Raw genomic sequence first — 25496 nt, forward strand, 5'->3', positions numbered from 1 at the left:
GAGAAAAGGCAAAAAGTTGAGTGGTAAGCTTTTATTTGCAATACAAACAATAAAGTGCACACCTTCTAGAGCAATGCAATACTGGGTCGATGATGGAGCGGATGGAGCAGACCCTATTGGGCCGCTCCCTGTTCCAACCATCCGCTTAATGTGACATATCAGATATTAAATGACATCAGGTGCGTAGCACCTGAAGGCCGAGGGCTGGAAAATCCACCTAATCGATTCAGCTCCAAGCCTGTGAATGATCGTTGTAGAGCACACACAGACAAAGAAACCTGAAGAGAAGTTTTAAAAAACAAAAAAAAAAAAAGAAAAAAGGCGGGAAAAACATATCAAAGAAAGAAAATATACCCCTTAACTTACTTAAAAAAAGGTACAAAGTGATGTAATTGTAAATACTTTCATTTTAAAAGTTTAACAATAGTTAAAGCTTACAGCACCTGGCATTCCCACATAGTCTCCCATCCAAGTACTAACCAGGCCCAAGCCTTCTTAGCTTCTGAGATCAGACAAGATTGGGCAATCTTCTGCTGGCATTGTCCTGTAAGCAAACTCTGCTTGAAAATCTTGGACTTTAAACAAAAGGGCTTTGAAAACATTATAAAGTGCGAAAACTCCCGCTTTACTGTCAAATTATGATGGAGAAAAGGCAAAAAAAGCTAACAAAGCCATGTAAATACTTTCATTTTAAAAGTTTTTCAATAGTTAAAGCTTACAGTACCTGGTATTCCCAGGTAGTCTCCCATCCAAGTACTAACCAGGCCCAAGCCTTCATAGCTTCTGAGATCAGACAAGAATGGGCATTCTTCAGCTGGTTTGTCCGTACACAAACTCTGCTTGAAAATCTTTAACTTTAAACCAAAGGGGCTTGAACACATATCAAAGAGTGAAAACTCCCGCTTTACTGTCAAATTATGATGGAGAAAAGGCAAAAAAAGCTAACAAAGCCATGTAAATACTTTCATTTTAAAAGTTTTTCAATAGTTAAAGCTTACAGCACCTGGTATTCCCAGGTAGTCTCCCATCCAAGTACTAACCAGGCCCAAGCCTTCTTAGCTTCTGAGATCAGACAAGATTGGGCATTCTTCAGCTGGTTTGTCTGTACACAAACTCTGCTTGAAAATCTTGAACTTTAAACCAAAGGGGCTTGAACACATATCAAAGAGTGAAAACTCCCGCTTTACTGTCAAATTATGATGGAGAAAAGGCAAAAAGTTGGAGTGGTAAGCTTTTATTTGCAATACAACAAATAAAGTGCACACCTTCTAGAGGCAATGCAATACTGGGTCGATGAATGGAGCGGATGGAGCAGGCCCTATTGCCGACTCCCTGTTCCAAAAATCCGCTTAATATGACATATCAGATATTAAATTGACATCAGGGTGCGTAGCACCTGAAGGCCGAGGGCTGGAAAATCCCACCTAATCGATTCAGCTCCAAGCCTGTGAATGATCGTTGTAGAGCACACACAGACAAAGAAACCTGAAGAGAAGTTTAAAAAAAAAAAAAAAAAAAAGAAAAAAGGCGGGAAAACATATCAAAGAAAGAAAATACCCCTTAACTTACTTAAAAAAAGGTAACAAAGTGATGTAAATACTTTCATTTTAAAAGTTTAACAATAGTTAAAGCTTACAGCACCTGGCATTCCCACGTAGTCTCCCATCCAAGTACTAACCAGGCCCAAGCCTTCTTAGCTTCTGAGATCAGACAAGATTGGGCAATCTTCTGCTGGCATTGTGCTGTAAGCAAACTCTGCTTGAAAATCTTGGACTTTAAACAAAAGGGCTTTGAAAACATTATAAAGTGCGAAAACTCCCGCTTTACTGTCAAATTATGATGGAGAAAAGGCAAAAAAAGCTAACAAAGCCATGTAAATACTTTCATTTTAAAAGTTTTTCAATAGTTAAAGCTTACAGTACCTGGTATTCCCAGGTAGTCTCCCATCCAAGTACTAACCAGGCCCAAGCCTTCATAGCTTCTGAGATCAGACAAGAATGGGCATTCTTCAGCTGGTTTGTCCGTACACAAACTCTGCTTGAAAATCTTTAACTTTAAACCAAAGGGGCTTGAACACATATCAAAGAGTGAAAACTCCCGCTTTACTGTCAAATTATGATGGAGAAAAGGCAAAAAAAGCTAACAAAGCCATGTAAATACTTTCATTTTAAAAGTTTTTCAATAGTTAAAGCTTACAGCACCTGGTATTCCCAGGTAGTCTCCCATTCCAAGTACTAACCAGGCCCAAGCCTTCATAGCTTCTGAGATCAGACAAGATTGGGCATTCTTCAGCTGGTTTGTCCTGTACACAAACTCTGCTTGAAAATCTTAACTTTAAACCAAAGGGGCTTGAACACATATCAAAGAGTGAAAACTCCCGCTTTACTGTCAAATTATGATGGAGAAAAGGCAAAAAGTTGGAGTGGTAAGCTTTTATTTGCAATACAACAAATAAAGTGCACACCTTCTAGAGGCAATGCAATACTGGGTCGATGAATGGAGCGGATGGAGCAGGCCCTATTGCCGACTCCCTGTTCCAAAAATCCGCTTAATATGACATATCAGATATTAAATTGACATCAGGGTGCGTAGCACCTGAAGGCCGAGGGCTGGAAAATCCCACCTAATCGATTCAGCTCCAAGCCTGTGAATGATCGTTGTAGAGCACACACAGACAAAGAAACCTGAAGAGAAGTTTAAAAAAAAAAAAAAAAAAAAAAAAGAAAAAAGGCGGGAAAACATATCAAAGAAAGAAAATACCCCTTAACTTACTTAAAAAAAGGTAACAAAGTGATGTAAATACTTTCATTTTAAAAGTTTAACAATAGTTAAAGCTTACAGCACCTGGCATTCCCACGTAGTCTCCCATCCAAGTACTAACCAGGCCCAAGCCTTCTTAGCTTCTGAGATCAGACAAGATTGGGCAATCTTCTGCTGGCATTGTCCTGTACAGCAAACTCTGCTTGAAAATCTTGGACTTTAAACAAAAGGGCTTTGAAAACATTATAAAGTGCGAAAACTCCCGCTTTACTGTCAAATTATGATGGAGAAAAGGCAAAAAAAGCTAACAAAGCCATGTAAATACTTTCATTTTAAAAGTTTTTCAATAGTTAAAGCTTACAGTACCTGGTATTCCCAGGTAGTCTCCCATCCAAGTACTAACCAGGCCCAAGCCTTCTTAGCTTCTGAGATCAGACAAGATTGGGCATTCTTCAGCTGGTTTGTCTGTACACAAACTCTGCTTGAAAATCTTGAACTTTAAACCAAAGGGGCTTGAACACATATCAAAGAGTTAAAACTCCCGCTTTACTGTCAAATTATGATGGAGAAAAGGCAAAAAGTTGGAGTGGTAAGCTTTTATTTGCAATACAACAAATAAAGTGCACACCTTCTAGAGGCAATGCAATACTGGGTCGATGAATGGAGCGGATGGAGCAGGCCCTATTGCCGACTCCCTGTTCCAAAAATCCGCTTAATATGACATATCAGATATTAAATTGACATCAGGGTGCGTAGCACCTGAAGGCCGAGGGCTGGAAAATCCCACCTAATCGATTCAGCTCCAAGCCTGTGAATGATCGTTGTAGAGCACACACAGACAAAGAAACCTGAAGAGAAGTTTAAAAAAAAAAAAAAAAAAAAAAAAAAAAGGCGGGAAAACATATCAAAGAAAGAAAATACCCCTTAACTTACTTAAAAAAAAGTAACAAAGTGATGTAAATACTTTCATTTTAAAAGTTTAACAATAGTTAAAGCTTACAGCACCTGGCATTCCCACGTAGTCTCCCATCCAAGTACTAACCAGGCCCAAGCCTTCTTAGCTTCTGAGATCAGACAAGATTGGGCAATCTTCTGCTGGCATGTCTGTAAGCAAACTCTGCTTGAAAATCTTGGACTTTAAACAAAAGGGCTTTGAACACATTATAAAGTGCGAAAACTCCCGCTTTACTGTCAAATTATGATGGAGAAAAGGCAAAAAAAGCTAACAAAGCCATGTAAATACTTTCATTTTAAAAGTTTTTCAATAGTTAAAGCTTACAGCACCTGGTATTCCCAGGTAGTCTCCCATCCAAGTACTAACCAGGCCCAAGCCTTCTTAGCTTCTGAGATCAAACAAGATTGGGCATTCTTCAGCTGGTTTGTCCGTACACAAACTCTGCTTGAAAATCTTGAACTTTAAACCAAAAGGGCTTTGAAAACATTATAAAGTGCGAAAACTCCCGCTTTACTGTCAAATTATGATGGAGAAAAGGCAAAAAAAGCTAACAAAGCCATGTAAATACTTTCATTTTAAAAGTTTTTCAATAGTTAAAGCTTACAGCACCTGGTATTCCCACGTAGTCTCCCATCCAAGTACTAACCAGGCCCAAGCCTTCATAGCTTCTGAGATCAGACAAGAATGGGCATTCTTCAGCTGGTTTGTCCGTACACAAACTCTGCTTGAAAATCTTTAACTTTAAACCAAAGGGGCTTGAACACATATCAAAGAGTGAAAACTCCCGCTTTACTGTCAAATTATGATGGAGAAAAGGCAAAAAAAGCTAACAAAGCCATGTAAATACTTTCATTTTAAAAGTTTTTCAATAGTTAAAGCTTACAGCACCTGGTATTCCCAGGTAGTCTCCCATCCAAGTACTAACCAGGCCCAAGCCTTCTTAGCTTCTGAGATCAGACAAGATTGGGCATTCTTCAGCTGGTTTGTCTGTACACAAACTCTGCTTGAAAATCTTGAACTTTAAACCAAAGGGGCTTGAACACATATCAAAGAGTGAAAACTCCCGCTTTACTGTCAAATTATGATGGAGAAAAGGCAAAAAGTTGGAGTGGTAAGCTTTTATTTGCAATACAACAAATAAAGTGCACACCTTCTAGAGGCAATGCAATACTGGGTCGATGAATGGAGCGGATGGAGCAGGCCCTATTGCCGACTCCCTGTTCCAAAAATCCGCTTAATATGACATATCAGATATTAAATTGACATCAGGGTGCGTAGCACCTGAAGGCCGAGGGCTGGAAAATCCCACCTAATCGATTCAGCTCCAAGCCTGTGAATGATCGTTGTAGAGCACACACAGACAAAGAAACCTGAAGAGAAGTTTAAAAAAAAAAAAAAAAAAGAAAAAAGGCGGGAAAACATATCAAAGAAAGAAAATACCCCTTAACTTACTTAAAAAAAGGTAACAAAGTGATGTAAATACTTTCATTTTAAAAGTTTAACAATAGTTAAAGCTTACAGCACCTGGCATTCCCACGTAGTCTCCCATCCAAGTACTAACCAGGCCCAAGCCTTCTTAGCTTCTGAGATCAGACAAGATTAGGCAATCTTCTGCTGGCATGTCTGTAAGCAAACTCTGCTTGAAAATCTTGGACTTTAAACAAAAGGGCTTTGAAAACATTATAAAGTGCGAAAACTCCCGCTTTACTGTCAAATTATGATGGAGAAAAGGCAAAAAAAGCTAACAAAGCCATGTAAATACTTTCATTTTAAAAGTTTTTCAATAGTTAAAGCTTACAGCACCTGGTATTCCCAGGTAGTCTCCCATCCAAGTACTAACCAGGCCCAAGCCTTCTTAGCTTCTGAGATCAGACAAGATTGGGCATTCTTCAGCTGGTTTGTCTGTACACAAACTCTGCTTGAAAATCTTGAACTTTAAACCAAAGGGGCATTGAACACATATCAAAGAGTGAAAACTCCCGCTTTACTGTCAAATTATGATGGAGAAAAGGCAAAAAGTTGGAGTGGTAAGCTTTTATTTGCAATACAACAAATAAAGTGCACACCTTCTAGAGGCAATGCAATACTGGGTCGATGAATGGAGCGGATGGAGCAGGCCCTATTGCCGACTCCCTGTTCCAAAAATCCGCTTAATATGACATATCAGATATTAAATTGACATCAGGGTGCGTAGCACCTGAAGGCCGAGGGCTGGAAAATCCCACCTAATCGATTCAGCTCCAAGCCTGTGAATGATCGTTGTAGAGCACACACAGACAAAGAAACCTGAAGAGAAGTTTAAAAAAAAAAAAAAAAAGAAAAAAGGCGGGAAAACATATCAAAGAAAGAAAATACCCCTTAACTTACTTAAAAAAAGGTAACAAAGTGATGTAAATACTTTCATTTTAAAAGTTTAACAATAGTTAAAGCTTACAGCACCTGGCATTCCCACGTAGTCTCCCATCCAAGTACTAACCAGGCCCAAGCCTTCTTAGCTTCTGAGATCAGACAAGATTGGGCAATCTTCTGCTGGCATGTCTGTAAGCAAACTCTGCTTGAAAATCTTGGACTTTAAACAAAAGGGCTTTGAAAACATTATAAAGTGCGAAAACTCCCGCTTTACTGTCAAATTATGATGGAGAAAAGGCAAAAAAAGCTAACAAAGCCATGTAAATACTTTCATTTTAAAAGTTTTTCAATAGTTAAAGCTTACAGTACCTGGTATTCCCAGGTAGTCTCCCATTCAAGTACTAACCAGGCCCAAGCCTTCATAGCTTCTGAGATCAGACAAGAATGGGCATTCTTCAGCTGGTTTGTCCGTACACAAACTCTGCTTGAAAATCTTTAACTTTAAACCAAAGGGGCTTGAACACATATCAAAGAGTGAAAACTCCCGCTTTACTGTCAAATTATGATGGAGAAAAGGCAAAAAAAGCTAACAAAGCCATGTAAATACTTTCATTTTAAAAGTTTTTCAATAGTTAAAGCTTACAGCACCTGGTATTCCCAGGTAGTCTCCCATCCAAGTACTAACCAGGCCCAAGCCTTCTTAGCTTCTGAGATCAGACAAGATTGGGCATTCTTCAGCTGGTTTGTCTGTACACAAACTCTGCTTGAAAATCTTGAACTTTAAACCAAAGGGGCTTGAACACATATCAAAGAGTGAAAACTCCCGCTTTACTGTCAAATTATGATGGAGAAAAGGCAAAAAGTTGGAGTGGTAAGCTTTTATTTGCAATACAACAAATAAAGTGCACACCTTCTAGAGGCAATGCAATACTGGGTCGATGAATGGAGCGGATGGAGCAGGCCCTATTGCCGACTCCCTGTTCCAAAAATCCGCTTAATATGACATATCAGATATTAAATTGACATCAGGGTGCGTAGCACCTGAAGGCCGAGGGCTGGAAAATCCCACCTAATCGATTCAGCTCCAAGCCTGTGAATGATCGTTGTAGAGCACACACAGACAAAGAAACCTGAAGAGAAGTTTAAAAAAAAAAAAAGGAAAAAGGCGGGAAAACATATCAAAGAAAGAAAATACCCCTTAACTTACTTAAAAAAAGGTAACAAAGTGATGTAAATACTTTCATTTTAAAAGTTTAACAATAGTTAAAGCTTACAGCACCTGGCATTCCCACGTAGTCTCCCATCCAAGTACTAACCAGGCCCAAGCCTTCTTAGCTTCTGAGATCAGACAAGATTGGGCAATCTTCTGCTGGCATGTCTGTAAGCAAACTCTGCTTGAAAATCTTGGACTTTAAACAAAAGGGCTTTGAAAACATTATAAAGTGCGAAAACTCCCGCTTTACTGTCAAATTATGATGGAGAAAAGGCAAAAAAAGCTAACAAAGCCATGTAAATACTTTCATTTTAAAAGTTTTTCAATAGTTAAAGCTTACAGCACCTGGCATTCCCACGTAGTCTCCCATCCAAGTACTAACCAGGCCCAAGCCTTCATAGCTTCTGAGATCAGACAAGAATGGGAATTCTTCAGCTGGTTTGTCCGTACACAAACTCTGCTTGAAAATCTTTAACTTTAAACCAAAGGGGCTTGAACACATATCAAAGAGTGAAAACTCCCGCTTTACTGTCAAATTATGATGGAGAAAAGGCAAAAAAAGCTAACAAAGCCATGTAAATACTTTCATTTTAAAAGTTTTTCAATAGTTAAAGCTTACAGCACCTGGTATTCCCAGGTAGTCTCCCATCCAAGTACTAACCAGGCCCAAGCCTTCTTAGCTTCTGAGATCAGACAAGATTGGGCATTCTTCAGCTGGTTGTCTGTACACAAACTCTGCTTGAAAATCTTGAACTTTAAACCAAAGGGGCTTGAACACATATCAAAGAGTGAAAACTCCCGCTTTACTGTCAAATTATGATGGAGAAAAGGCAAAAAAAGCTAACAAAGCCATGTAAATACTTTCATTTTAAAAGTTTTTCAATAGTTAAAGCTTACAGTACCTGGTATTCCCAGGTAGTCTCCCATTCAAGTACTAACCAGGCCCAAGCCTTCATAGCTTCTGAGATCAGACAAGATTGGGCATTCTTCAGCTGGTTTGTCCGTACACAAACTCTGCTTGAAAATCTTTAACTTTAAACCAAAGGGGCTTGAACACATATCAAAGAGTGAAAACTCCCGCTTTACTGTCAAATTATGATGGAGAAAAGGCAAAAAGTTGGAGTGGTAAGCTTTTATTTGCAATACAACAAATAAAGTGCACACCTTCTAGAGGCAATGCAATACTGGGTCGATGAATGGAGCGGATGGAGCAGGCCCTATTGCCGACTCCCTGTTCCAAAAATCCGCTTAATATGACATATCAGATATTAAATTGACATCAGGGTGCGTAGCACCTGAAGGCCGAGGGCTGGAAAATCCCACCTAATCGATTCAGCTCCAAGCCTGTGAATGATCGTTGTAGAGCACACACAGACAAAGAAACCTGAAGAGAAGTTTAAAAAAAAAAAAAAAAAGGAAAAAGGCGGGAAAACATATCAAAGAAAGAAAATACCCCTTAACTTACTTAAAAAAAAGGTAACAAAGTGATGTAAATACTTTCATTTTAAAAGTTTAACAATAGTTAAAGCTTACAGCACCTGGCATTCCCACGTAGTCTCCCATCCAAGTACTAACCAGGCCCAAGCCTTCTTAGCTTCTGAGATCAGACAAGATTGGGCAATCTTCTGCTGGCATGTCTGTAAGCAAACTCTGCTTGAAAATCTTGGACTTTAAACAAAAGGGCTTTGAAAACATTATAAAGTGCGAAAACTCCCGCTTTACTGTCAAATTATGATGGAGAAAAGGCAAAAAAAGCTAACAAAGCCATGTAAATACTTTCATTTTAAAAGTTTTTCAATAGTTAAAGCTTACAGCACCTGGCATTCCCACGTAGTCTCCCATCCAAGTACTAACCAGGCCCAAGCCTTCATAGCTTCTGAGATCAGACAAGAATGGGAATTCTTCAGCTGGTTTGTCCGTACACAAACTCTGCTTGAAAATCTTTAACTTTAAACCAAAGGGGCTTGAACACATATCAAAGAGTGAAAACTCCCGCTTTACTGTCAAATTATGATGGAGAAAAGGCAAAAAAAGCTAACAAAGCCATGTAAATACTTTCATTTTAAAAGTTTTTCAATAGTTAAAGCTTACAGCACCTGGTATTCCCAGGTAGTCTCCCATCCAAGTACTAAACAGGCCCAAGCCTTCTTAGCTTCTGAGATCAGACAAGATTGGGCATTCTTCAGCTGGTTTGTCTGTACACAAACTCTGCTTGAAAATCTTGAACTTTAAACCAAAGGGGCTTGAACACATATCAAAGAGTGAAAACTCCCGCTTTACTGTCAAATTATGATGGAGAAAAGGCAAAAAAAGCTAACAAAGCCATGTAAATACTTTCATTTTAAAAGTTTTTCAATAGTTAAAGCTTACAGCACCTGGCATTCCCACGTAGTCTCCCATCCAAGTACTAACCAGGCCCAAGCCTTCTTAGCTTCTGAGATCAGACAAGATTGGGCAATCTTCTGCTGGCATGTCTGTAAGCAAACTCTGCTTGAAAATCTTGGACTTTAAACAAAAGGGCTTTGAAAACATTATAAAGTGCGAAAACTCCCGCTTTACTGTCAAATTATGATGGAGAAAAGGCAAAAAAAGCTAACAAAGCCATGTAAATACTTTCATTTTAAAAGTTTAACAACAGTTAAAGCTTACAGCACCTGGCATTCCCACGTAGTCTCCCATCCAAGTACTAACCAGGCCCAAGCCTTCTTAGCTTCTGAGATCAGACAAGATTGGGCAATCTTCTGCTGGCATGTCTGTAAGCAAATTCTGCTTGAAAATCTTGGACTTTAAACAAAAGGGCTTTGAAAACATTATAAAGTGCGAAAACTCCCGCTTTACTGTCAAATTATGATGGAGAAAAGGCAAAAAAAGCTAACAAAGCCATGTAAATACTTTCATTTTAAAAGTTTAACAATAGTTAAAGCTTACAGCACCTGGCATTCCCACATAGTCTCCCATCCAAGTACTAACCAGGCCCAAGCCTTCTTAGCTTCTGAGATCAAACAAGATTGGGCATTCTTCAGCTGGTTTGTCCGTACACAAACTCTGCTTGAAAATCTTGAACTTTAAACCAAAAGGGCTTTGAAAACATTATAAAGTGCGAAAACTTCCGCTTTACTGTCAAATTATGATGGAGAAAAGGCAAAAAAAGCTAACAAAGCCATGTAAATACTTTCATTTTAAAAGTTTTTCAATAGTTAAAGCTTACAGTACCTGGTATTCCCAGGTAGTCTCCCATTCAAGTACTAACCAGGCCCAAGCCTTCATAGCTTCTGAGATCAGACAAGATTGGGCATTCTTCAGCTGGTTTGTCCGTACACAAACTCTGCTTGAAAATCTTTAACTTTAAACCAAAGGGGCTTGAACACATATCAAAGAGTGAAAACTCCCGCTTTACTGTCAAATTATGATGGAGAAAAGGCAAAAAGTTGGAGTGGTAAGCTTTTATTTGCAATACAACAAATAAAGTGCACACCTTCTAGAGGCAATGCAATACTGGGTCGATGAATGGAGCGGATGGAGCAGGCCCTATTGCCGACTCCCTGTTCCAAAAATCCGCTTAATATGACATATCAGATATTAAATTGACATCAGGGTGCGTAGCACCTGAAGGCCGAGGGCTGGAAAATCCCACCTAATCGATTCAGCTCCAAGCCTGTGAATGATCGTTGTAGAGCACACACAGACAAAGAAACCTGAAGAGAAGTTTAAAAAAAAAAAAAAAAGAAAAAAGGCGGGAAAACATATCAAAGAAAGAAAATACCCCTTAACTTACTTAAAAAAAGGTAACAAAGTGATGTAAATACTTTCATTTTAAAAGTTTAACAACAGTTAAAGCTTACAGCACCTGGCATTCCCACGTAGTCTCCCATCCAAGTACTAACCAGGCCCAAGCCTTCTTAGCTTCTGAGATCAGACAAGATTGGGCAATCTTCTGCTGGCATGTCTGTAAGCAAATTCTGCTTGAAAATCTTGGACTTTAAACAAAAGGGCTTTGAAAACATTATAAAGTGCGAAAACTCCCGCTTTACTGTCAAATTATGATGGAGAAAAGGCAAAAAAAGCTAACAAAGCCATGTAAATACTTTCATTTTAAAAGTTTTTCAATAGTTAAAGCTTACAGTACCTGGTATTCCCAGGTAGTCTCCCATTCAAGTACTAACCAGGCCCAAGCCTTCTTAGCTTCTGAGATCAAGCAAGATTGGGCATTCTTCAGCTGGTTTGTCCGTACACAAACTCTGCTTGAAAATCTTTAACTTTAAACCAAAGGGGCTTGAACACATATCAAAGAGTGAAAACTCCCGCTTTACTGTCAAATTATGATGGAGAAAAGGCAAAAAGTTGGAGTGGTAAGCTTTTATTTGCAATACAACAAATAAAGTGCACACCTTCTAGAGGCAATGCAATACTGGGTCGATGAATGGAGCGGATGGAGCAGGCCCTATTGCCGACTCCCTGTTCCAAAAATCCGCTTAATATGACATATCAGATATTAAATTGACATCAGGGTGCGTAGCACCTGAAGGCCGAGGGCTGGAAAATCCCACCTAATCGATTCAGCTCCAAGCCTGTGAATGATCGTTGTAGAGCACACACAGACAAAGAAACCTGAAGAGAAGTTTAAAAAAAAAAAAAAAAAGAAAAAAGGCGGGAAAACATATTAAAGAAAGAAAATACCCCTTAACTTACTTAAAAAAAGGTAACAAAGTGATGTAAATACTTTCATTTTAAAAGTTTAACAACAGTTAAAGCTTACAGCACCTGGCATTCCCACGTAGTCTCCCATCCAAGTACTAACCAGGCCCAAGCCTTCTTAGCTTCTGAGATCAGACAAGATTGGGCAATCTTCTGCTGGCATGTCTGTAAGCAAACTCTGCTTGAAAATCTTGGACTTTAAACAAAAGGGCTTTGAAAACATTATAAAGTGCGAAAACTCCCGCTTTACTGTCAAATTATGATGGAGAAAAGGCAAAAAAAGCTAACAAAGCCATGTAAATACTTTCATTTTAAAAGTTTTTCAATAGTTAAAGCTTACAGCACCTGGCATTCCCACGTAGTCTCCCATCCAAGTACTAACCAGGCCCAAGCCTTCTTAGCTTCTGAGATCAAACAAGATTGGGCATTCTTCAGCTGGTTTGTCCATACACAAACTCTGCTTGAAAATCTTGAACTTTAATCCAAAAGGGCTCTGAAAACATTATAAAGTGCGAAAACTCCCGCTTTACTGTCAAATTATGATGGAGAAACGGCAAAAAAAGCTAACAAAGCCATGTAAATACTTTCATTTTAAAAGTTTTTCAATAGTTAAAGCTTACAGCACCTGGTATTCCCAGGTAGTCTCCCATCCAAGTACTAACCAGCTATTAGCTTAGCTTAGCAGTTTACTGGTACATTGCTGTGTAGGCTAATGTCTATAGCTTCATATGCATGCATGACGGGTCCTGGGGCAGTGGTGGCCTAGCGGTTAAGGAAGCGGCCCCGTGATCAGAAGGTTGCCGGTTCGAATCCCGATCCGCCAAGGTGCCACTGAGGTGCCACTGAGCAAAGCACCGTCCCCACACACTGCTCCCCGGGCGCCTGTCATGGCTGCCCACTGCTCACTCAGGGTGATTGGTTAAATGCAGAGGACAAATTTCACTGTGTGCACCGTGTGCTGTGCTGCTGTGTATCACATGTGACAATCACTACACTTTAAAAACTTTAACATTATTAGCTTCTGAAATCAGACGAGATCAGGCGTTCTTAGACTGGAATGGCCGTAAGCAAACCCTGCTTGAAAATCATGGACTTTATACAGAAATTGCTTCAAAACATATCAAAGAGTGAAAACTCGCCCTTGACTCTGTAAATATGATGGAGAAAAGGCAATAAGTCGGTGTGGTAAATTTTTATTTGCAACACAACAGAGAAAGTGCACCGCTCCCAGAGGCACTGCAATACTGGGTCAATGAATGGAGCGGATGGAGCAAGCTCCTTTGCCGACTCCCTGTTAAAAAAATCCGCTTAATATGTAGTCCCCCGCTGGGGGACGTATCAGATATTAAACTGATAAGAACAGAATTTTTTTTTATTCCACTCTTTATTGAAAATTTCCTACAAGACAACAGTATGACATATAAAACACAATACATTCAATTAAAACCTTCATATAACCTTCATATTATGCTGATGACACCCTGTCATTCCCACCAGAAGATGCTACTATAGCAACAAAAATTTCGCTCTGTCTTCCAGACATATCGGCATGGATGTCTGAGCGACAACTCCAACTCAACCTATCCAAAACCGAGATTCTGATCTTTCCGGGCAACAACTCCCCTCAGCAAAACCTTTCAATTCAAATCGTCTCACTACTGTTAACACTCACTGCGTCTGCAAAAAGCCTTGGAGTTTGGATAGATGACAAACTGAGTTTGAACCATCACATTGCTGCGATCTCCAGATCCTGCAGGTTCACTCTCTACAACATTCGCAAGATTCGGCCTTTTCTCTCACAACAGGCTACGCAGCTCCTCGTCCAGGCAATGGTCATCTCCAAACTCGACTACTGTAACTCTCTCCTGGCTGGAGCCTCTGCAGTCACCATAAAACCACTCCAGATGGTCCAAAATATGGCAGCCCGTCTCATCTTCAATCAGCCAAAATACACCCATGTTACACCTCTTCTTACCTCCCTCCACTGGCTCCCGGTAGCTGCTCGCATTGAGTTCAAATCCTTGATGCTGCCTACAGGGCTGTAAATGGAACTGCGCCCTCCTACATCAACACACTACTACCTAGCTACACTCCTGCACGCTCTCTCAGATCGGCAAACGAAAGGAGACTAAAAATTCCTTCTTCACGGGGTCTCCGATTCCAATCATCTCTGTTCTCCGTTGTTGTCCCTGGCTGGTGGGACAACCTGCCCTCCTCCACACGACTAGCCGAGACTATCACCACTTTTAAGAAGCAGGTGAAAACCCTCTTATTCCAAAAATATTACAGACAAATCTAACACTTACACACGCACATGCGTACACATTGCACAAAACAATACAAAAATGTATAAATACATTATAATTTTTTCTTCATCTAGCACCCAACACTCTCCGAGCATGCTCTTCGCTGACAAGTTGGGCCTTATCAGGGCTCTTAGTTTGTAAACTCAATATTCTATAGAATATTGTAAGTCTTGTAAGTCGCTTTGGATAAAAGCGTCTGCTAAATAAAGTAAAGTAAAAAAGCATGTTTTCTAAAACACCAATAGAATTCAATAGTCTTGCTGTTAAATCTTAAGATTTCTTTTTAAAATTAATCTTAAGATCTTAACTTTTATAAACAAGATAAAACCATAATAAAAACCCCATGGCCTCTAAAAAATGTAATAAAAAACGGAATGCACATACCGCAGCATGGGATCCAAAAAGGGAGGATCCCCCCTGGCCTGTCCCCAGGGTGCTACTGTGCTCGCTTCAGGGTGTCCTCGCCGTGTGCTGCTAAAAAAAAATCTCTTAAAAAATAAGACACTACCTAAATCAAAAGCGAATAAGGGACCCACCAAATGGCCCAACTCCCACACAACAAGTTGAACAATAAGTTAAATAAATATATAAATCAATGCAAAAAAACAAGTTAAAGAGCTTAAAATGATGAAATTCTCCATGTACAGTTTTTTTTTCCTCCCCACACCAAATTCAAAGTCCACACAGTATGAAATAGTCAAAATAATAAAATCACACAATAAATATATAAATAGGTGCACATGTTTCAAATCATCACATAAGTCCATAATTATTTTTTTTCCCTTTATATATTTACTTAAGTAACACACCAAAATAAAATAAATAAAATAAATACACCAAAATCCACACCCTAATCTGAAATAAAAGGCAGTCGCTTTTACTTTTTGAGCTTTTTTTGTTTTAAATGCAGCCACTACTTGCTTTGAGGACAAAAAGAGAAGATGTTTCGGACGGCACAAAAAATGGCAACTGGGCTACGAGCCCAGAAGGGCGTGCCACTTAAGAGCAGCCTCTTCGTAGCCCATGTTGGTGACGTCCTTCTCCATCCTGAAGTCGAGATCAGCCCGGATTTTACGGACGACACCCTGGGGAGTGAGATCTGTCCCCCTCCGGATGAGAGCGGCCCTCGCATCCCAGATGGCAGATTTGGTAATGCTAACGACCTCCCACACCCAAAGGGCTGTTGACCCCACTGGTCCCAGCGGCCATCCATGTAGGATCTTCTCGTACGTCAATACCGCCTGCTGGTCTAGGTTTCTGCACAGGCTGCCGACCAGATGCCAGATTGCTTTGGCATGCCCACAGTCCCACATCACGTGTCTAATAGATTTGTCGTTGTTACACTGGGGCCGTGGGCAGGACCTCTCTAACTGGCAGCTTGCCATGCAGGCAACGCCAGTTGAGGTCTTGCAGACGGTGGTCTAACTCAGGTGGCTGAATCCTGGCCCAAGGGCTTGAGTACCCCTTTTACTGAGCAGAGTCTTATACAAGACCCTATGCTTCAGCAAGGCTTCACCGAGACCGTCTGCCTGGATGGACTTACCCAGTCTAACAGCATACCTGTAGTGGGCAGGCAGCGTCTCGGCCTTGGGAACAGCGTTTGTCCACAATGGGCCCAAATGGCGCATCGGGAAACTCAGCCACAGAAGTACGAGGTATTGGTGGGGGTGCTCGTGAGGAGCGACCAGATGGCGACAAAGCTGCGAGAGGTAGAGGCAATCGAGTTTAAGAGGGATGTCAGGTACATCTCTCCTCCCCTCCTCCTTCCTCAGGTACATTACTTCACGCCTCACATACTCATACCTGCCACCCCAGATGAAGCTAAAAACATCCTTTGTTAAACCCCGTTTCATAGCACGGGGAAGGGGGTACACCTGTGCAAGGTAGAGCAATGTGGGAAGAATGTCCACCTTTAACACAAGTACCTTTCCGAGGAAGGAGAGGGACCTCCCCTTCCACAACCCCATCTTCCGTCTGGCCTTAGCCAACTGTAGGGCCTGTCAAAGCCCATTGAGACATACTGTATGTGATTTTGGGCTACATAAAAAAATGTTGTTGCCTCTTTTTCCTGGTGGATCTACATTGTCCTGTGTTGCATCACTGTCTCTCATAACGTATTTCACATGACACACACACATGTTCACATGACACACACACATATACATTTTCGGTCAAGAGTGCAAATAACGTAATCAGTGTCACTTAACTGAGACTCCACCACATAAGGACCTGAAAATTTGGCTTGGAGAGTAAACCCAATTAGTGGTAATAAAACCAGAACTGTATCACCCGGCTGAAAAGATCGAGAGACTGCTTTCTAATCATATCGGGCTTTCATAGACCCTTGTGCGTGTTCTAAGGAAGCTCAAGCGGTAGCACAAGCCCTATGAAGCCGTTCACAAAAGGAACTGACATAATCCACATTAGTCTCTGTAAGCCTTTACTAATAAGTCCTCCAACTTTCTATCGGCGCTGGCAATGGGAATGCCATAGAAGTCAGTTACACCCAATAGCTGCTCCTTTGTTAACTCTGCTAACAACTTGTCAGAAGGGAACTCAACAAAACCTGTAGCCATGATGACCAGTAATTCTACCCCGACATGCAAAATATAGATTGAAATAAAAGGTGAACATGCCAAAACAATGAAAACCACTACACAGATCCAACTACAATGGCACACTGGGTTGTTTACCAAACTCAGTCTGCTCCTGTGGGTTTCTAGGAACTCCAGCTCCTAACCTACCCAACCAGTCAGCTACCTGAGATCTAGTTAGTCTTCAGGGAAGTCACCAGTTTTGGGCAACTTTAAATGCAAGCTTGCGACATTTCCAGTCTCTGACTGAGACAGAAATGTTCGACACGTACCTCCCCCCAGATTTTTCCCCAAAAACAACAAACTAAAACATTAAACTAACATAACAAACAGCGTCTGTTGGAAGCCCACAGCCTACAAAGTCCACAGCCTACAAGATATCCTTCCTACACCATAAGAAATTGTGGACAAGCCCCCAAAATTTGTCATGGGCTAATGAGGAGCCACCCTGCACATACAGACACAAACAGAACATACACATACCCCGCCACGGGACATCACATGCCCACTGCTCACCAAGGGTGATTGTAACCACTGTAAAGAATGTAACTACCCTTATAGATATATACAAGCTCAGGTGATTCACCAAAGGGGGGACCAGTGTCTAGGTTCATGGAGGTAAATGCTGTGCTATGTGATAGCCAGGGAAAAAGATGCTCAGACCAGGGGAGACAGTTGAACTTACTAAGTATATTTAAATGGAAATAAGAAAATAAATGTACAATCTAACAGCTGGCATTCACTATAACAAAACAACAAAAACTTCTCTTATAAAACCATAACATAATAATTAACATGTAACAATTTGAAATAATTATAAAGTCTCTCTTTCTTTCCTTCTTCCCAAATTGAGTTGTTTTCTTCTTAGTCAGTGCGTTATAGTCTAGTAGGTCTTTCGTCAGTAAGTCTTAGTCAGTAGGTAACAGTCAAAGTCAAGGATGTCAGATCAAGTCCTACCACACCGGTGACCTGTGTGATGGAGAAGGAATGGAGAAGTTCCCTCTCAGATAGGTGAAGAACATCCGCTTTCCAGGTGGCTCGCCATCCCCCTCGTCAGGGAGAAATCCAGCTTTCAATTTCTTCCGAGGAAGGCTCAATAGAACAAAAAACCTAGCCTGCATAACAACATACAACCTTATTGTTTCAGGCATAACCTTCAAATCATTATGGCCATATCTCTGTAAAATTCTTGGTTTCTCAAAATGAAATAATCTCCCAATTTGCATAGCATAGAATACCAGTATTTCTTCCATATCCCTCTATGAAGTATTGTTTTATTCAATGCTACCTGAATTATATGTTTTAGGTTATCAACCATGAAATTATGATTAGTTACTCTTTTTAACCATTAATTATGATTTCAAGTGTTACCATACAATTAACATTTAACCATATGAACAAAATTATCATTCAAAATAAAACATTCCATCTCAAAACAATCTCAAGTCACAGAACATTAATTAAGTGAACTGTACTCATTTTACAATTACAATTTTACTGTAAACATAACCACACAGTATCATTTCACATTAAATTTCGCTAGCATAAGGTGCAATGCAAGTTAGCTACTTTAGCTTAGCTTAGCGTGACTCACCAAGACGATCTGTACAGAGACATTCACAGGTTCTAGGAAATTTCAGGTGCTTTGAGTGATTCAAACCACTGGTTTTGGTGGTTAAAACCACTTTTTTTTTAAAACCACCAAAACCGAACTTTTGTCTCTCGCTCTCTCTCTCGTTCGTGTGCGCTCCTCGTGGTGCTGCGTTGTACTCCCTAACTTGCTAACACAAATCAGGGCGGGACTTTCCCTCTCATGCAATAGCGATACAGTACGGAGTGGCCCGACCAATAGCAAATAAACAAAACTTGACAGGCACCCAAATAACTTTAATCATAGTCTGGTTTACCACGAGTGATAAGAACAAAAAAAATTACTTTTGATTAATTACACTATCCCTATATGAAATGAGGGGCTCTTTCTACTGGGTTACATGATGGTTCAAAGCAGAGGACACATTTTGTTGTGTGCACTAGGTGTTGTGCAGTGTTACTTCACTATCCTATAGATGGGCTGCAGGAAAAAGATGCTGCTCCGCCTTCTTGGCCTAATAAGCTGGTGTTGAGAGTCCGGAAGAGGTTCAGGATGTCATTCTTTCCACGCTACTTCTGCAGCATGCCATCAATATTATCTTTCATAGGTATATAGCCCAACACAAGAACCCATGAAGCCATTTTTACGGGTCCAGACCAGCATTGGCAGGAACAAGGCAGGTGAGATTTCTAAAACACAATAAAGCAGGATGACAGAACATTTCATTACAAGCCACAGTAGTCCGAGCTTCTGGTGAAGAAACAGCTCTAGTTGTTCATTTCAGGCCTATGCAGGGGAACGGGAACTGATGGCTGTGCTGAGGGTACAAGGGTTTAAAAAAGTAAGATGGATCATAATTATTATATTGGTATATGTTATATTGGTACTATATTGACACTGTATGATATCATTATATCATATCCAACCCTGCACTGACACCATTTGCAGGCTCACTCTACCCTTTAAGTAAGTAAAGTGATTGTCACATGTGATACACAGGAGCACAGCACACGATGCACACAGTGAAATTTGTCCTCTGCATTTAACCCATCACCCTGAGTGAGCAGTGGGCAGCCATGACAGGCGCCCGGGGAGCAGTGTGTGGGGACGGTGCTTTGCTCAGTGGCACCTCAGTGGCACCTTGGTGGATCGGGATTCGAACCGGCAACCTTCTGATTACGGGGCCGATTCCTTAAACGCTAGGCCACCAGTGCCCCCTGGAAGGGGGTCCCTCTCTGTATCACTCCTTCCCAAGGTTTCTTCCTTTCTTTTTTTTCTCTCTCCTAGAGTTTGTTTTGTGTGGAGTTTTTCCTTGTGTGCAGAAGGGTCAAGTGTGGGGGGTGTCAACTGTAGGGCCTGAAAAAGCCCATTGAGACATACTGTATGTGATTTTGGGCTATATAAGAAATAAATGTTGTTGTTGTTGTATCTGAGTTACGAATATAAGCAGGAAGGAGCTCTGTAGCAGAAGCTGGTCCACCTGAATTTGTCGCTACCAGAAAATCTGATGCATTGTTTTATTGTTATTACGCGTGAGTTCAGGTTAAAGACCACCCAAATGGCCCATTGATTTGAAACTAAGAACTCAATCACTGACAAATGGCTCCCATTCATTTTTAAGTGGTTGGCCCATTGGAATGTGTCACTCCCCATCCCCCCATTACCCGAAGAACCCATTACCTGTGAGGCCTGGCACATTTGCATTTTTTACTCAGAAGAGCTCAAATCCAAAGCAGGCCAAACCTCTGTGTATGACATGGAAAGCTTCACAAAGATCTGCCATATCTATACAAAATATCCCACACAGTGACTGACCTGCATATATGAAAGACACACATTCACAAAATATAAGGAAACACAAGTCTGTTTTATTTATAAAAAAAATTAGCCGACACATATACATGTGATGGAGAGCCAACAGAAAAAGTCAGAAAAACTGTCAAAAATCGCTTGCAAATCTTTTGATGAGTTGGTACATCCTTCACACTATAAGAAAAAGTATGAGCATGGCCGCAAGATGGAAGCAGATTGGGACATGTCTGTCCATTAACTGATGGCCTGCAAATTGTCACATTTGCAGAACAAAGGCAATCATTCACACGTGATTAAGGATATTAGGTGAAAACAGACACAGGTGAAGGTACACAGCTGATTCTGGCCCACATAATGGCCCATGGTGTGGTAGTAGCCTAGTGGGTAACACACTCGCCTATGAACCAGAAGACCCAGGCTCAAATCCCATTTACCACCATTGTGTCCCTGAGTGAGGATTGTACTTGTCCTTGTAACTACTGATTGTAAGTTGCTCTGGATAAGGGCGTCTGATAATTGCTGTAAAAATATGTAAGTGTACACATTTACAGCATTTATCAGACGCCCTTATCCAGAGCAACTTACAATCAGTAGTTACAAGGACAGTCCCCCTGGAGCAATTTAGGGTTAAGTGTCTTGCTCAGGGACACAATGGTAGTAAGTGGGATTCGAACCCGGGTCTTCTGGTTCATAGGCGAGTGTGTTACCCACTAGGCTACTACCACCCACCTACACAAACACCAGGTTGGCCCCATTACCCAATCTTGGGTAATGATGTCTAATGTCTACTGGGTTAAGTAGCCCCCACAATTTCATTGTATACAGTACAGGCCAAATGAACACATGTGGAGTTCTGTACTTAACAAAAAGTCACCGTCAGTCACCGGACCTGAACCCAATCCAGATGGTTTGGGGTGAGCTGGACCAACAAGTGCTAAAGTCCTCTGGGAACTCCTTCAAGACTGTTAGAGAAGCATTTCAGGTGACGACCTCTTGAAGCTCATCGAGAGAATGCCAAGAGTGTTCAAAGCAGTAATCAGAGCAAAGAAACTAGAATATAAAAAAATCACTTATTTACCCTTTTTTTGTTAAGTACAGAACACCATATGTGTTCATTCATAGTTTTGATGCCTTCAGTGAGAATCTACCAACGTAAATGGTCATGAAGATAAAGAAAACACATTCAATGAGAAGGTGTGTCCACATTTTTGGCCTGTACTGTATGTCGCACCCTGCTACAGTGCAATGGAATGAAAGGAATAATTAACTAACTAACTACCTAGGACTCCCTCCTGTGAAGGAACTGATACCATCTAGTCTCTCATGGTATGTGAGAAATCTGCGGACAAGCTGAATACTGCAGCGGAGACCTCTTGTCCAGAGGTTACCTGTCAGAAGACTACGGATCCAAAAGACGCTGTTCTGGAAGAATCAGGAAACTGCCAGCATATCTGACTGACTATGTTCGTTCATAGATAAGGAGAGCAACGGGGCAGAATAACGGGCAATAGACAAGATAAGCAGTCAGTGTTTTCATACTTACTTCCTTTCTGGTGACAATTCTGTTCCTGGTAGGAACTTTGTTGACGTGGGCTGGTGCTGAATGGGGTGAACACATTAAAGAGGCAAGTTGATTGAATGCATGTTGTTCAGAGTCTCTGTTCATATTAAAAAATATTCAATTCAATTGAATGCAGTTTGTGCAATTAAAATTCAAATATATTTAATTAAATTTCAATTTTACTGCTGATACTTGAACAGCAGTAGGAAGAGGCCGTGCTGTAATAACCCTCCACGCCGGTAGGTGGCGCCGTACTGGACGGAGCGCAGGGACTGAAGACACGTGACCGGGGCCCGGGATCGCAGGCTGTTTTCTGTGCGTTGAGCCGCAGGAGCCGCAGTCCCCGCACGCTTGTCCGCTGCATTTGTCGTAACGTGGCGATATGAGTGATAACGAGAAAGAGTTTGCTGGCCGGGTACGTGTGTCTGTGTGTGTTTTTCGCTGTTAATGAACCTTCTGCTCTCTGCTAGTCGGAGAAGCGCGATGTTGCGCAGTTGCGTTAGCAAATATAGTCGCTTAGCTCATCAAATAAGAGTTATGTTTTAACCTTATGCATATTTAGCAAATCCACCTCTTGTTGAGTCGTATTGTATGTAGTAATTATAATTATTTGGTAATATAATGTAGTAATACAATGTGTAGCATGGTAGCATCTTGCTTTGTTAGCCTGCCAACGTAACCGCTAATATTAAGTGTTAGCTTAGCAGTGTACTTGACAGTTGCAGAATTGTTTCAGAATTGCTTTATTTAACTCTAGCGCTTTTATTCGTCTCCATTACTGTAGTCGCGGGGTCTGGCGGCCGTTTGAGAGGCGAGAAGCCCGCACTCCCTGTTTGCTGTGTTTCAGAAATGCATGACCTGTTCACTTGGACACATGCTTACAATAATGCTTGTAGTTGAACATTCATCCTTTTCTTTTTTTAAGGTTAAGGTTGGAGGAAGAAAATGCAGAAGTCGTCAGATGTCAAGTTTCTTTATGAAAATAATTTGAAGCTCAGATGTATGAAGATGACTTTTGTGAATGCATGCTTGTTATAAGAGGGAAGAAGTGCCGCTGTAGACTAAATTGTCATTGTGAGGAAGTGAAGAGGATTGAAGTCAGAAATGTGAAGAAAGAAGAAAACATGTATTTGAAGGGATGAAGTTAAGATCAGAAGTGTTCTTCTGCGTTAAGTAATTCTTAGTATGTTTGTCTTATGTGTGCATGCACTTTTCTGCCACACACACAAAACACCTCTATTTACAGAATCCAGTCACTAAAATCTGATATCTAAGCCATTTCCATGTAGTGACCACATGTACAGTGTGTCTGGTGTGTTCAGGAGCACACCAGATAAAGTTTTCTGTGTGTGTGGCGTGGCTTGGTCTAATCCGTCCTGCTGTGGTTAATGTAGGAGTCCCGTTCGGCCTCCAGGAGTGTTTCTCCCAGGGGCCAGTTTAGCAGCCGCTCGCTGGTCCGCTCACCTGCGACGCGTTCCAAGGAGGGCTCCCGCCACTCCCGCTCCAGATCCAGGTCCAGATCCAAGTCTGGGTGAGTTGATGCTTCTCTTGACCAGCTTTTACAATGAACTGTAATCCTCATGTTCAGTGTGTTCAGTCACTGTTGTCTTTCCGTTTGTTTAGTTCTGGTTCACACCGGGGCTCTCGCAGGCGCTACAGCCGGTCCAGGTCGCGCTCCCGCTCTCGCCGCCGGTCCCGCAGCCGCTCCAACAGCGATGAGTACCGCCGTCGGAGGTCCCACAGCCGGTCGCCGATGTCCAACCGCCGCCGCCATATTGGAAACAGGGTATGTGAGAAGGTTTGTGGGGTTGATTGTGCTCTTTCTTTTACTGCTGAAAGTCTGGAGTGGAGTGTAAGGTGTGATCTGTCTGTCTGTTAAAATGGTCCCACCTTTCCCCTTATTTTACAGGCAAATCCCGATCCTAATTGCTGCCTGGGGGTGTTTGGTCTTAGCTTGTACACCACTGAGCGTGACCTAAGGGACGTCTTCTCCAAATATGGTCCGTTAGCAGATGTGAGCATCGTCTATGACCAGCAGTCGCGGCGTTCCAGGGGCTTTGCATTCGTCTACTTCGAGAACAAAGAGGATTCCAAGGAGGTATGGGGTAACCATGTCTTGATAAAAAGGATTCATTGCATATGATGTATGTATTATGTGCATTAGAGATTTTAGGGAGAACTGGAATGTGTGGGAATTAATTTTCCTGTTAATAATTCTAATAAAACTAATGGTTATATTTTCAGCATTGTTCTTTGAGTTGGTCTGGACACACTCAAGCCTGAGTGTGTCCAGGGGGACTGTCCTTGTAACTGTTGATTCGTAAGACACTTTGCATCTGTTGAATGCTGATTTGTTTTTTTGTTAAGGCAAAGGAGCATGCTAATGGAATGGAGCTAGATGGCCGCAGGATCAGGGTTGACTACTCAATCACAAAGAGGCCACACACCCCTACTCCTGGAATCTACATGGGAAGACCGACATAGTGAGTTTGGTTCTCTGATTGCTACATTATTTTTCATGCTTGCTTTCTGCGACTACTTCAGTTAGTAGTGGCTGCAGTAGATGTTTCTTGGTTCCTACCAGGAACATGCTCAGGCTGTGGGGATCTGCTGCTGCTTGCGTGCTCGTTTTTTTATGCTGGGCTGAAGGGCTGGTCTGTGTAGAGTGGTTAAGGCATCTAATGTTCCCAGGTGGTGTCCCACTATGGCATTCATCTTATCCTTCATAAATCAAACAGAAAACCGGAATGTTTCTAGATGTCAGAAAACTACATGACATCGATCACATTTGTATTTCTTTGTCAATGTCCCACAGTGGCGGAGGTCCCAGCATGTCCCGGCGGTCTCGGGATTCTCGAGATTACTATGATCGAGGCTATGACAGAGGATATGATCGGGGCTACGATCGAGGCTACGATCGCTATGAGGACCGGGACTATTCTCGTTCTTACAGGTAGCATGTTTACACACAGAGACATGTTGTCATTTTCTATTGATTTCTTATTCTCAATCTGTCAACAACTGTAGCTTGCGCCTTATTTCCACAAAGATGAGGAGGTGCAGTGATCACCACCCCCTCCCCATATATTCAACACAATGTTTTAAAAACCACTCTTATCCAGCATTTTACATAAGTGAAATGATGACCCTCCATGCAGCTGAAGTTTGTTCATGATGTGTGCTATACATTTTTCCTTAGGCGTCGGTCTCCTTCTCCATACTATGGCCGTGGGGGTTACAGGTCCCGCTCACGCTCGCGCTCCTACTCTCCACGTAAGTAAAGAGCCTGGTGGTATTCATTGTTGAGCTCTTTACAGATTCAAAAAATTGTTTTATTTATTCAGTGGACATAAAGATGCGTGTCTTCACACTTCAAGTTGTTCATGCCGGTATTTTCTTCACAGGTCACTACTGATGATGCACTCTTTTGACCAGGTTTAATGTTGGAAGGATTTTTTTGTAACGTGTTGCTGCCCCCCATCCCCACAGTGACTAAGGATTTCATTATTTTTTTGGATTGTCATTTTAACGTGTGTGGATTTTTTATTTTATTTTATTATTTTTAAGATGTGGGCACACACTTGTCCCCTTGTGCTGTGTGTATAAAGCTGACAGTATTGAGAGAATAAACAGCTTCTTTTCATATGTTCACTGTTTTGG

General features: G+C 41.3%; 1 protein-coding gene, 1 non-coding gene and 16 pseudogenes across 4 annotated transcripts; 1 reads left to right on the forward strand and 17 right to left on the reverse strand.

Annotated features, from left to right (window-relative positions):
• Positions 1–991: 991 nt before the first annotated feature.
• LOC114777385 (uncharacterized) lies at positions 992–1110 on the reverse strand (annotated as a pseudogene).
• Positions 1111–3114: 2004 nt separating this feature from the next.
• LOC114777382 (uncharacterized) lies at positions 3115–3233 on the reverse strand (annotated as a pseudogene).
• Positions 3234–3753: 520 nt separating this feature from the next.
• Positions 3754–3872, reverse strand: LOC114777374 (uncharacterized; annotated as a pseudogene).
• Positions 3873–4032: 160 nt separating this feature from the next.
• Positions 4033–4151, reverse strand: LOC114777373 (uncharacterized; annotated as a pseudogene).
• Positions 4152–4591: 440 nt separating this feature from the next.
• LOC114777387 (uncharacterized) lies at positions 4592–4710 on the reverse strand (annotated as a pseudogene).
• A 517-nt stretch (positions 4711–5227) lies between these two features.
• LOC114777371 (uncharacterized) lies at positions 5228–5346 on the reverse strand (annotated as a pseudogene).
• A 160-nt stretch (positions 5347–5506) lies between these two features.
• LOC114777388 (uncharacterized) lies at positions 5507–5625 on the reverse strand (annotated as a pseudogene).
• Positions 5626–6142: 517 nt separating this feature from the next.
• On the reverse strand, positions 6143–6261 carry LOC114777375 (uncharacterized; annotated as a pseudogene).
• Positions 6262–6700: 439 nt separating this feature from the next.
• Positions 6701–6819, reverse strand: LOC114777372 (uncharacterized; annotated as a pseudogene).
• Positions 6820–7331: 512 nt separating this feature from the next.
• On the reverse strand, positions 7332–7450 carry LOC114777376 (uncharacterized; annotated as a pseudogene).
• Positions 7451–8803: 1353 nt separating this feature from the next.
• Positions 8804–8922, reverse strand: LOC114777377 (uncharacterized; annotated as a pseudogene).
• Positions 8923–9361: 439 nt separating this feature from the next.
• Positions 9362–9480, reverse strand: LOC114777384 (uncharacterized; annotated as a pseudogene).
• Positions 9481–9640: 160 nt separating this feature from the next.
• Positions 9641–9759, reverse strand: LOC114777378 (uncharacterized; annotated as a pseudogene).
• A 160-nt stretch (positions 9760–9919) lies between these two features.
• LOC114777379 (uncharacterized) lies at positions 9920–10038 on the reverse strand (annotated as a pseudogene).
• A 1074-nt stretch (positions 10039–11112) lies between these two features.
• Positions 11113–11231, reverse strand: LOC114777380 (uncharacterized; annotated as a pseudogene).
• A 795-nt stretch (positions 11232–12026) lies between these two features.
• Positions 12027–12145, reverse strand: LOC114777381 (uncharacterized; annotated as a pseudogene).
• A 1038-nt stretch (positions 12146–13183) lies between these two features.
• LOC114777386 (U2 spliceosomal RNA) lies at positions 13184–13369 on the reverse strand. The gene has a single exon (XR_003745910.1). It is a non-coding gene; the product is annotated as a U2 spliceosomal RNA (small nuclear RNA).
• An 8739-nt stretch (positions 13370–22108) lies between these two features.
• Positions 22109–25481, forward strand: LOC114777367 (transformer-2 protein homolog beta-like). Of its 3 annotated transcripts, none has more exons than XM_028966970.1 (8): positions 22109–22251; positions 23231–23367; positions 23460–23634; positions 23746–23934; positions 24204–24319; positions 24652–24789; positions 25036–25109; positions 25241–25481. In XM_028966970.1, exons 1-8 carry the CDS (start codon positions 22219–22221, stop codon positions 25249–25251), a joined length of 873 nt encoding a protein of 290 aa, XP_028822803.1. In that variant the 5' UTR covers positions 22109–22218; the 3' UTR covers positions 25252–25481. The 3 variants fall into 3 exon arrangements, with proteins under 3 accessions (XP_028822803.1, XP_028822804.1, XP_028822805.1); XM_028966971.1 differs by having other exon boundaries at positions 23460–23622; XM_028966972.1 differs by lacking the exon at positions 25241–25481 and having other exon boundaries at positions 23460–23622; positions 25036–25117.
• Positions 25482–25496: the final 15 nt, after the last annotated feature.

The sequence above is a fragment of the Denticeps clupeoides genome, unplaced genomic scaffold (genome assembly GCF_900700375.1).
Source record: "Denticeps clupeoides unplaced genomic scaffold, fDenClu1.1, whole genome shotgun sequence".
NCBI lineage: Eukaryota > Metazoa > Chordata > Actinopteri > Clupeiformes > Denticipitidae > Denticeps > Denticeps clupeoides.